The following is an 11,814-nucleotide window of genomic DNA, read 5'->3' on the forward strand; positions in this document are numbered from 1 at the left end:
TATGTTTAATGTAGTATTTCCATTTTTTATGTTGTATGTTTACGTATATTTATTATTTTTGAAATTATATATAATATATTTTTTTTAATAAAACGACAATGTTACATTATGGTGATAAGCCGTCTTTTTTTTTAAGTGAAAAATTGTAATTTTACGTATGTTTAATGTAGTTTTTTCATTTTTTATGCTGTATGTTTACATATTATTTATAATTTTCGAAAATTAGTAATATTAAAATGCAAAACTATATTTTATGCCACGTGTCATCTTTCGGGATAAGTTTTTTCCGCTGATGTGGACGCCCTACGGAGCCTCAAAAGGTCTCTTTTATTAGTAAGAATTATTCTAAATTTCTTGCTTTTATATATCTAATGTAATATTTTTATTTCTTATATACTATATTTACTTATTATTTAGTTTTTCTTATATTTTATATTTATTTATTCTAATATTACGATAAATATTTAATATAATATTTCTATTTCTTATATTGTGTATTTAGTTATTATTTATTCTACTATACATTTTTCATATATATGTTTAATTTAGTTTTTTTTATTTCTTAATTGTATATTTACTTATAATTTATTTTTCTTATATTGTATATTTACTTATTAGTTTAATGCAATGTTTCTGTTTTAAATAATAATGACACGTGTCATCTTTCGGGAGAATTATTTTTGCTGATATGGACGCTCTACGGAGCCTCAAAAGGTCATCTTTTAGAATAAGTTTTTTCCGCTGATGTGGACACCCCATGGAGCCTCAAAAACTCTCTTTTATTAGTGTAGATTAGGTTTGATAGTTATTAAAAAAAGGTGATAAAGAAAGAAAGTGATTATATGTGTGAGAAATTATTTTGTAGCAGAAAACTTATGTATATAATTGACCATATTTGAATAGAATACAAATAGTGGGGATTAAAAGTCTAAGCATCGAGCAATAATGAATATCAAGAAAGCAAAGGACTCATAACAAAAGAGTTTCTATTTCGAGTAGTCATCTTCAAGACCAAGTAACTGAACACTTAATCAAGTAACCAATTGTCAAAAGTCTAAGTATCCAGATATAATAAATATCAAAAAAGCAAGGGACTCATAACAAAAAGGTTTCTATATCGAGTAGTCTATCTTCAAGACCAAGTAACTAAACACTTAACAAGCAACCAATTTTCAAAACCACAAAGCCCCTCAATATATCAGATTTCTTGGATTTGACAATATTTCCTCTATAGTCCTGACAAATGATGCATCTCAAAAGCGTTAGATTAAGAGGGAAGAACATAAACTCAAAAGTGCATATTATTTGAAAGGGTTCGTGCCAAAATGTAATAGCTGTTCTTTTTATCAAATAAAATTATAAAATTAAGATGGTTTGCTGACTAAGCAATCAAATTAAAAAAGAAGAAGAAGTAGAAACCGGAACAACCATCAGCCTAAGAACGGGCACAAATACTTGTTATCTTCCCTGTTTTTGTTACTAGGTCCCTACTTGATTCGTAAAATTAGGTATTTGTTTTGACAAAATCGTCTATCAAATAATTTGTTCTAACTGCTTGTCGAGTACTTACTGTTAAACCAGGTGTTATAAGAATTTTTTTTAAATCTAACTTATATTTAAAAATAAATTTCATTAAATATTAAATATTATAGATTTTATTATTTTCTTACTAATATTTAATATATATTTGATATATATTAAATCAATTTGTATAAAACTAATAAAAATAATATAACATTGTATAATTATCAAAAATTTAGTCTAAACAATATTTATAAAATTTGTAGGTATATAAAAAACTAATGATCTTACGATTAGATATTTAAATTTTTACAAAATTGTAAAATTTTTTGAAAGCTTTAGTAATACAAATTGTATAGTTATACAAAAATAATAATATTTCCAAATTTGAAATATTATATATGAATATATTTATTTTATAGATGATGTATGAGCTATTACCATATTTAAGAAAAGTTTACCAAAAAGAAATATCAATATTAAATGTAATATATGCATTATTACTATATTCTAATAAGTTTGCCAAAAATATAAATCAACATTAAATGAAATTATCCATGTCATATTTTTCCGGAAGTCATGTCATCAATTTCAGTAGTCACTAGATCTCGATCCGCGCAACCGCGCGGATTTTTGTTTTCATTTATTTTTATATAAATATTTTGTTTTCAATTTATAAATTTGTGTATATTATAATATATATGTGTCTATCAATTTTTAAAACATAATAAGTTTACGGTATATTTTTTTCATTGAATAGATTCTTTTAAACTTTCACATGTATTTGTATCTTCTTCTATATACATATTTCGGATTTTTATTTCATTATTAAAATCGTAACTATATATATAAAGATTAGTAAAATATTATTTTATTGTCATATTCAAAAATATTGTAACATTTCACAAATTTAGAAAGTTTTTAAAAAATTAAAATTTTCGCTTCATAGATTTATATTATCGAGTAAATAATTAAACATTTAGTTTTTGTTTAATTTTTAAAATAAATTATATAGTTTTAAATTTTTTTCATTGGTTGAAGGTATTAAAGATTAATCATTGTTAGATAATATGATTTTTGTTATTACACAGCTGGATCAAAGACATTAAAAGTGTTCATGGCTATTTAGAGGAACACACAGCTGGATCAAATACATGAATACTTCTATCAATTGTTCCTTCTTCCTCCGTCTATGTCAATGCATTGTAGCAGTTATAAACTCAATGTAATTAGCTGTCCCGCTTATATATGAACAATAGCCATGAACACTTTTAATGTCTTTTCCTGGTTTTAAATAACCAATTGGATTTATGAAAAAGAAAAACCATTTTTGAAAAAATCACACATGAATCAAGGTTGAGACTTCTGTTTTAATATATAAGATGCCATATATTTTTTGGGAAATTGATTATAGAGAAAACATGTGGCAAAATCACTTCGCAAATATAGTCTAAGAGATTAAAAGTAACTGTTTAGTATTTGATGGCTAGTTACTTGGTTTTACACAAACAGTTTTTTTTTCTAGCCTATGGGGATATGCAACAAGTGAATAAAACATAAGTGGTATATTTGTAGAAGTATATTAGAGCAACTCCAATGATATTATTTTATCATGGAATTCTTAAATTATATATTTGTATATGTATAAATAGGTATATTAAAATTCTTGGAAACCCAACCAACAATATCCAAATTGAATATTATTGGTTGAGTTTCAATAAATTTCAGTATACCCTTGTTTAATATATATACATATACAAATATATAACTAAAGAACTTCATGGTAAAATACTACCATTGGAATTGCTCTTATAGCTTTCTTTTTTATATACTTCAAGTGGGATGAATATTGTTCTCCTTTCTTTTCAAATTGACTTAAATAGAAAAAAGTTAAAAAAAAAGAAATTTATGAATAAAATTTCTTTAGCTTAGAATTCTGAAAATTTTTTTTTTTTCAGCTTTATGTTCATAGTTGAAATAGTTAAAACGGATTTACAATCACCAATAACTAACAAGTAATTATAATATAATTTGAAAGTAACAAATAATAAAATGAGACAAGTAATTTATAAATACACTATTTTTAGCAAGTATTTGAAACTGTAGGTACTTATTTTAACAGATCAAGTGCAAATCCAAAATTCTATTATTTGTACAAATCAAATTGAATATGAAATATACTGAAAGAGATAATTATTTAGCCTTGTGACCACTACCACCCCTGCTCATATCTCCATTAAAGTAATTATAAATTTTCAATTTAATTTAGATATTTTTAATTTAGTAAAAAGGAGAGAAGACAGTCTCGACATATTGGGCTGTTAGCCAAATTCAAATTTTCTCTATATCTTACAGTTTAAAACGGGCTAGAAAGTGGGCCTAAGCCCAAAATCATGTGCGAGAGAAACCCTAGCGTCCACCTATAAAATGTTATTTGCGCAGTGAAGAGAGACGCCTTCGAGATCTTACGCAAGGAGCAGAAATGGCGGTCCCGTTGCTAACGAAGAAGGTCGTGAAGAAGAGGTCTGCCAAATTCATCAGACCCCAGAGTGATCGCAGAATCACCGTCAAGGTACCAACTTGTTTGTTCGCCTTCATTGCTAGCTCATTTACACTTTCTAGCTGGTAATCGAGGTGAAACATTATTGCTATACGTTGCTTTGTTGAGATTGATGATAGCTTTGTTCTTCCGGAAATTTTAGCTTAGATACTTAATAATAAGTGTTCGATTTGTGTTTGTTTTCTCGAATTGATTGGACTATTGATCTTGGTTTGAGTAATAATAATTTTGCTGAAAGGATGAGCTTTTTTTTTATAGTTTCAATCTTCATTTGCATACGTATAATGCCCTTAGGTATCTGGTGGCTAGGATTTAAATATTGTTTCTGGTCACTTCGTTTTTCTAGGGCATAAAGTTAAATCTCTTACAGGTCTTGCGACACAGTTTGCTTTAGTTCCATAAGCTTACTGTTACTTTAACCCTGTTTACATTTCAGATTCTCCAACAATGTGCTGAATTTTATTACTGTGTGGTTTCTTATTGTGTCTGACGCTGTTTGGGTTTTGTTACTGTGGTCAGGAAAGCTGGAGGAGGCCAAAGGGTATTGATTCCAGGGTGAGGAGGAAGTTCAAAGGTGTCACCTTGATGCCCAATGTTGGTTACGGATCTGACAAGAAGACCCGTCACTATCTCCCCAACGGCTTCAAGAAGTTCGTTGTTCACAACTCTGCTGATCTCGAGTTACTCATGATGCACAACAGGTACATATTCTCCTCGAAACCATCTCTGATATATTATTGTTAATACGGCATTCTAATGGTATGTTTGGGTTGGCAGGACTTACTGTGCGGAGATTGCTCACAATGTATCAACAAAGAAGAGGAAAGCCATTGTCGAGAGAGCTTCTCAGCTTGACATCGTCGTTACCAACAGGCTTGCTAGGTTGCGTAGCCAGGAAGACGAGTGATGAAAGCCCCTATGTTTCTTTTATCTGTCGTTATTGGCAATTTCTCAGTCGATCTTGTCTTCTTTTTGCGTGTTAAAGAATGTTTTTATGGTTTCTGGTTCTAATATATGACCATTTCACAATCTTATCTTGCATTATTATACACTGCGAGTTATCCTTTGTAGAATCATAACTTATTCGTGAAACTTCAAATCTTTGTTGACTCTTTAGGGTCTGATTGGTAATTGCTGTAGTTTTAAAATTTTTGCTGTAGAAAAAAATCTGTAAACTTTTCGACGTGGCTTTAGATTTTATTGCTGTAGAATTTTATGGAAAGCACTAAAAAATTACTTTAAATATTTGGCTCTGCGGATCATTTGTAGGTTATTTCAAGCGCTGTAGTTTCAAAAAAAATTTAAAGCTTATTGCTCTGAATTTGGTTCTTTAGAAATAAATAGGACTGTGGACCTACAGCAACTAACAATCACCCCCTTAAGTTTGAATAGAAACGATACTTTCAATATAACATGGCTACAAACTAAATTTATACAATCCAAACACAAACAACGACTGTTACAATCTGTTCTAACATGTTCTGGAAATAGTACCGAAGCATCGTAGTTATTGTGGTCAAGAATATAACTCAATCATTGAACCGGATCTTGAACCATGTGATTTGGTTAAACAGCTAGTAAACCGAACTCCAATCTATATTGTTATTAGCCAATGTTGACTATCTCAGAAATGATGAGAGGCGCCATTTTTCAAAGATTTAGATTTCGAGCATTCTCCTTCCCCTGCCTTGATTCTTATGTTGTTCATGGGAGTTGCTACAGAACCTTCTCAGCTGCCACAGAGCTCCGGAGTCGCGAAGTTTCGATATGTAATCACTTGCAAAACCGTAGACTCGACGAGGCTCGAGATGTTTTTAACCAGGTTCCGTCTCCTCGTGTGAGTCTCTACACCAAGATGATCTCTGGATACACGAGGAACAACAGATTGGTTGATGCGTTGAATCTGTTCGACGCAATGCCTGTGAGAGATGTTATCTCATGGAATTCGATGATCAGTGGCTGTGTGGAGTGTGGGGATATGGATACCGCAGTGAAGCTGTTCGATGAAATGCCTGAGAGAAGCGTAGTTTCCTGGACAGCGATGTTGAATGGGTTTCTTAGGTCGGGGAAGGTTGAGCAAGCGGAGGGGTTGTTTTATCAGATGCCTGTGAAAGATACTGCAGCTTGGAACGCGATGGTTCATGGGTATTTACAGCTTGGTAGAGTAGACGATGCTTTGGAGTTGTTTGAGCTAATGCCTCGGAAGAATGTGATTTCTTGGACGACGATGATTTGTGGGTTAGATCAGAACGAGAGGAGTGGAGAAGCTCTTGTTTTGTTCAAGAACATGCTGGATTGTTGCATTAAGGCGACTTCAAGAACATTCACTTGTGTAATCACTGCATGTGCAAATGCTCTAGCGTTTCATATGGGTACACAAGTTCATGGTTTCATCATCAAGTTGGGGTTTTTATATGAAGAATATGTATCTGTTTCCCTCATAACGTTTTATGCAAACTGCAAAGGAACAGAGGCTTCGAGGAAAGTGTTTGACGAGAAGGCTCGTGAACAAGTTGCTGTGTGGACTGCTCTATTGTCAGGTTATAATCTGAACAAAAAGCATGAAGATGCCTTAAGTGTTTTCTCAGTGATGTTGAGAAACAGTATCTTACCGAATCAGTCAACATTTGCTAGCGGATTAAACTCTTGCTCTGCTTTGGGATCATTGGATTGGGGTAAGGAGATGCATGGCGTTGCAGTGAAACTTGGTTTAGTAACTGATGCCTTTGTGGGTAATTCTCTAGTTGTCATGTACAGTGACTGTGGAAATGCAAATGATGCCGTTATGGTGTTTACTGACATCTTAAAGAAGAGCATTGTCTCTTGGAATTCAATAATTGTTGGCTGCGCGCAGCATGGACGTGGTAAATGGGCCTTTGTCATATTCGGTCAAATGATTAGATTAAACAAAGAGCCAGATGAGATTACTTTCACTGGCTTGCTCTCTGCTTGCAGCCACTGCGGGTTTCTACATAAAGGAAGAAAGATTTTCGAATACATGTCAAGAGGACCAAATCACATCGATAGAAAGATTCAACACTACACTTGTATGGTAGATATCTTGGGAAGAAGCGGGGAACTGAAAGAAGCAGAGGAGCTTATCGAGAGCATGTTTGTGAAACCTAATGAAATGGTTTGGTTGGCTTTACTCAGTGCTTGTAGGATGCATCATGATGTTGACAGAGCCGAGAAAGCTGCTGCTGCCATTTTTCAGCTGGACTCAAAATCAAGCGCTGCTTATGTCTTGTTGTCTAATACATATGCTTCTGCTGGTAGATGGTCGAATGTATCGAAATTGAGAATAAAGATGAAGCAGAAGGGGATAATGAAGAAACGTGGGAGCAGTTGGGTTGTGTTTAAAGGGAAAAAGCACGAGTTTTTCTCAGGTGATCGACCAGATAGCTTGAGAATATATGAGAAGTTGGAGTTTCTGAAAGAAAAGTTGAAGGAGCTTGGCTATGTACCTGATTATAGATCTGCTTTACATGACGTTGAAGACGAACAGAAGGAAGAGATGTTGTGGTATCACAGTGAGAGGCTTGCTATTGCGTTTGCGTTGGTTAATACAGTCGAAGGAAATGCAGTCACAGTTATGAAGAATCTACGAGTTTGTGAAGATTGTCACGCAGTGATTAAGCTGATCTCAAGAGTTGTGGGACGTGAGATTGTTTTAAGGGATCCAACTCGGTTTCATCATTTTAAGGATGGGATATGTTCTTGTGGGGATTATTGGTAGACAAGCGACCAGAGAAGGTTACAAACTTTGATTCTGTGATGTGAGAAGACTTTACCAAGATATGGTTATGATGTCAAATCTACAGGTCTATTCGAAATCCAGTAAAGGAGCATTCTGAGCGTGAATTAAAAGGATCCGGCATGCTGCTTCCCGAGAACGGTCAATCCCTGGGTAACCGACCTTGTAATGCAAACATTCTTCCACAAGTTGGTGGAGGAAACACAAGCAACAATACTTACTTGGGAGGCCATGAGACAGAACACAGCCAAGAGTGTGGAGATAGCGCTGTAGAGAGAAATACAGATACTCTTTCGCATGTTTGTGAAGCTGATGAAAAAAATGTTGTTAATGATGGATGTCCTGAGAATAAGCAAAGTGACGAATTTTTACACAGCCATGTAGCATAAACTGAACAGGGTACGCTTTTATGTCTCACAATTCTTTTTCTGTTTAGGATCTCTCATAATTTAGATTACTGAACATCTTTTGCTGCAGATTATGTGAAAATTTGAAAAACATCGAGTCTTTGCCTGTATGAAATCGGAGTGCTGATTTGAACCCAACAACAAGATACTAGTAGGGTAGACAGATATTCTTCAGTTTCCGCAGCTGAACATACATTCTCAGGTAACTCTATTAACTGCAAAACAGAGCGTACATATTAACTAGGAAATGTTTCAACTGTTGATTTCAAACTGTTGCGATAGATAATCGAGGTTACATCTTTTTGAAAGAAAACTCACATAATTTAGATTTTTTAAATGTTAAAAGAGTACAAATATTAATGCTCGTAGTAAACTTTTTTTTTTATTGGTATTTCGACAAATGTGATTATTTAAACTGAATATTTTGGTTGCTTGATTATGGCGGGAAAGTACTCTAAATTGCCCCAGTTATATCTAAAGTGTGAGAGCTAATAAAAAAAAAAACCCCGAGAACTCTCCCTTCTGCGACATCTCGTGTAGACACCGTTCGTGAATCTCAATAGCTCCGGCTGCCGTGAGAACGGTACCGGAGGCAACACCTCTGTCCTTTTCCCCTTCCTAGTTTTTCTTTGCTCTCGTCCTCTTCGTGTCCCATGGATCAAGATGCTTGCTGTTCTGTGCTGTCGTGGTCTCTCCGGAACTCGTTAACGACGGATGGAGTCGGCTTCGGACTTCTTATGGAGGGGGCGGTGAGACCTATGGCGGAGGCGAGAGTCGGCGTTTTAGGGTTTCAGCTTTTCCAGATCTGAGTTTTCCTTTTGTAGATCTCCGGCTAAAGCTGGTTTGATATTGGCGCGTGACAAGGTTAGACAGCTCCTCCACATCGGATCTATCTGCCTCCGGCGGCGGTGAGACCATAGGAGGAAGAAGGCGACTTGCGGCGGCGTGAAAGAGATTCGGTCTTTGAGACTGACGCGTGGTTCTGATTTCATCGGCGGATTTCATGTCTGGAGAGAGATTCTTGCCGGAGACGCGCGATGGAGATGAGCTTCAGGACGATTAACAGCATGTGGTTGGTTCAATCTTATGTAATCTCCACTCCTTGAAGTTGTCTTATGGTTTCCTTGTTCGTTAGCTGTTGTCAAAGCCCGTCTTTCATTCCGGACAGTCTCGTTCGCCTCTTGGCTTAAGGTCGGGATGGTGTGACTGTGGGGATGGACTTTGGTTGGTATGCGCCGTTAGGCGAGTTTTTGTTAGCCCATGAACGGAAAGTATACCTTACGGAGGCTAACAGATCAGAAGCAATATTGGAACCAACTGAGGTTCATAACCCAACAGCCAAACACCTTCCTCGCGCTTCGAGGTAATAATGATTCGACCTTGCCTGTCATTACGGAACTGTTCCGTCTTTTGGCTTAGGAGCGGAACATTCAAACCGGCGGTGACAAATCATTTCAAGGAATGCACCGAAAGGTGAGGAGCATTGGATCCGAGCTCCATTCTTCATCTAGAGAGTCCAATGCCACGCTTAGATTTGGTCTTTGGATAGTGTTTGTCATCTATGGGGCAAAATGCTTTCGTCTCGTATGGTCCAATTAGTAGGTTTAAGAACCGACTTTTTCTGAGTAGCAGGAGAAGTTTGTGTTCATTGGGGGTGAAATTACAACAAAGATTTGCATTTGGTAGTGTAGGGTTCAAGTAGCGATCCTAGATGATATTAAATCCTTTGTTTGTAAGTGAGGTGAAGCACTTGTGTGGTGTAAAATCTTGTATCCCTTATTTGGTGAATATAAAGTTGAAGTTTGAGTTAAAAAAAAAAATTGTTCCACTTCCAAAAATTCTATTCTCAACTACCCATCACTTTATCCCCTATTTTTTTCTTTTCTTTTCTTGCCATTTCTTTATTATATTTTCTATCTATTTTCAAGTTTCGTGGAACCCACTATTACTTTTTTTTTTTAATTTTCTAGGCGAGGGTCCTACTTCATTTTGTATATCAAACAGATTTTCCTTTTCTAGTTTCTTTTTAGATTTTTTTTTAAAAAATTATTAATGATTAATATAACTAAAAATTCTGAAAACAATTTCTTCACTTAAATTTTCTGTTTATCTTTAATATTTTTTTTTTTATAAATATGAAATATAAAATAATTTATTTTAGTAATATTTTAATCAATAATTAATTTCAAAAATAAATTTAAGAAAAAATATATATTAATTATTTCCTAAAAACTAAACTTTATCTATTTTATATAAAAAATTCAAATTTAAAATAAGAAATTTTTTATTTAATCAACAACTAATTTCAAAAATATTTGTATAAATCATTTCAATAATATTTCACAAATACAGTTTAATAAAATATGTATTTTAATAATACTTTAATCAACACTTAGTTTCAAAAATAATTTTGATATGATATTTATATAAATTGGGTCAAATTAAAAATATTTCAAAATTAAAAATTAAATTAAACATGTACGTCAATAATATTTTAATCAATAATTGATTTTGAAATAAATATAATAAAATACTTATATTGTTCCTTAGTTGAATTTTTTATATCTTTTATATAGAATTCAAATAAAATAAGATATTTCATATTATTTACTATTTTTATATTTATTATTGAATAAGCAATCTATATAACTTATAAATAATATTATCTTTGTTTTAGAAAAGTAATTTTGACACTTTTTCTTGTTTTGTAAAGAGTATCATTTAAGAATTCCAGTTTAGTTATATTTATTTTAACTTTAATATTATATTAAAAAAATTGATTTTACAAATTATTTTATTTATCTTAAAAACTTTAGATTAAATATATGTATCTATTAAGAATATGAATGCATTGAAATCATTTTTAATCTTTAAAAAAATATCAAAATTACATTTTTCTTAAAACGAAGGATATATATTATTTACATAAATTTGAGATTTAATATTATATTTTATTTTTATTTATATAAAATGTATTGTTGATTACTAGCACTACTAAGACTACCTTGAACTACTTTGGATTACTTTGAACTACTATGTATTATGCATATTTCTAAGAATTTTATATTTTATATTTTTATCAGATATAACTTATATATTTTGAAATTATATGTCCATATATGTGTTTAGATATCAAATTAGTCATCAAATCTTTAATATTTCTTAAGTTGTTTGAAAGCTTATCTTTCAACAAAAAAACTTCCTTATACTTCCACGTTTAATGTCTTGATGATGATGTCATAACAATGTCATAACAAGGTGATTCGGTTAGTCTGGCCGGATGGATAGGTTTAGGTTGGGTTTGTAAATACTATAATATCTCAAGGATAAGATAGTATTAGGTCACATTTTCGAATTAAAAAAAAATAGAAAAGTAATTCATTTGAAAAGTGGGGCATAATAGAATTTTTGTTGGAGGTTACAGGGTAACGCAGAATAAAGTCCATTATAGCCTTAAGTCAACAAATACAAAACCTCTCTCAACTTGCATTTGAAAAGTGTGAGAACACAGTGACGAAACTGAAATGTGAACAGATGATAATTTCTCCTTTGATTTTTTCTTTTTGAATCTT

At 32.6% G+C, this 11,814-nt stretch overlaps 2 protein-coding genes across 2 annotated transcripts; both read left to right on the plus strand.

Moving 5' to 3' along the window:
• The first annotated feature begins 3,963 nt into the window (after window positions 1–3,963).
• On the plus strand, window positions 3,964–5,192 carry LOC106303812 (60S ribosomal protein L32-1-like). Its single transcript, XM_013740138.1, has 3 exons — window positions 3,964–4,093; window positions 4,601–4,782; window positions 4,859–5,192. The coding sequence occupies exons 1-3, from the start codon at window positions 4,004–4,006 to the stop codon at window positions 4,986–4,988; spliced, it is 402 nt and encodes a 133-aa protein (XP_013595592.1). The 5' UTR covers window positions 3,964–4,003; the 3' UTR covers window positions 4,989–5,192.
• A 519-nt stretch (window positions 5,193–5,711) lies between these two features.
• On the plus strand, window positions 5,712–8,440 carry LOC106306543 (pentatricopeptide repeat-containing protein At5g46460, mitochondrial). Its single transcript, XM_013743199.1, has 2 exons — window positions 5,712–8,234; window positions 8,313–8,440. Exon 1 carries the CDS (start codon window positions 5,712–5,714, stop codon window positions 7,815–7,817), a length of 2,106 nt encoding a protein of 701 aa, XP_013598653.1. The 3' UTR covers window positions 7,818–8,234; window positions 8,313–8,440.
• The last annotated feature ends 3,374 nt before the right edge of the window (window positions 8,441–11,814 follow it).

The sequence above is a fragment of the Brassica oleracea genome, chromosome C7 (assembly GCF_000695525.1).
Source record: "Brassica oleracea var. oleracea cultivar TO1000 chromosome C7, BOL, whole genome shotgun sequence".
NCBI lineage: Eukaryota > Viridiplantae > Streptophyta > Magnoliopsida > Brassicales > Brassicaceae > Brassica > Brassica oleracea.

Bases quoted from the DNA above. Each gene is read 5' to 3' on its own strand.
- LOC106306543 (XM_013743199.1), top strand. From the start codon at position 5,712: ATGATGAGAGGCGCCATTTTTCAAAGATTTAGATTTCGAGCATTCTCC.
- LOC106303812 (XM_013740138.1), top strand. From the start codon at position 4,004: ATGGCGGTCCCGTTGCTAACGAAGAAGGTCGTGAAGAAGAGGTCTGCC. The intron at 4,094-4,600 runs GTACCAACTTGT...TACTGTGGTCAG, and splicing joins ATCGCAGAATCACCGTCAAG to GAAAGCTGGAGGAGGCCAAA. The intron at 4,783-4,858 runs GTACATATTCTC...TTGGGTTGGCAG, and splicing joins TTACTCATGATGCACAACAG to GACTTACTGTGCGGAGATTG.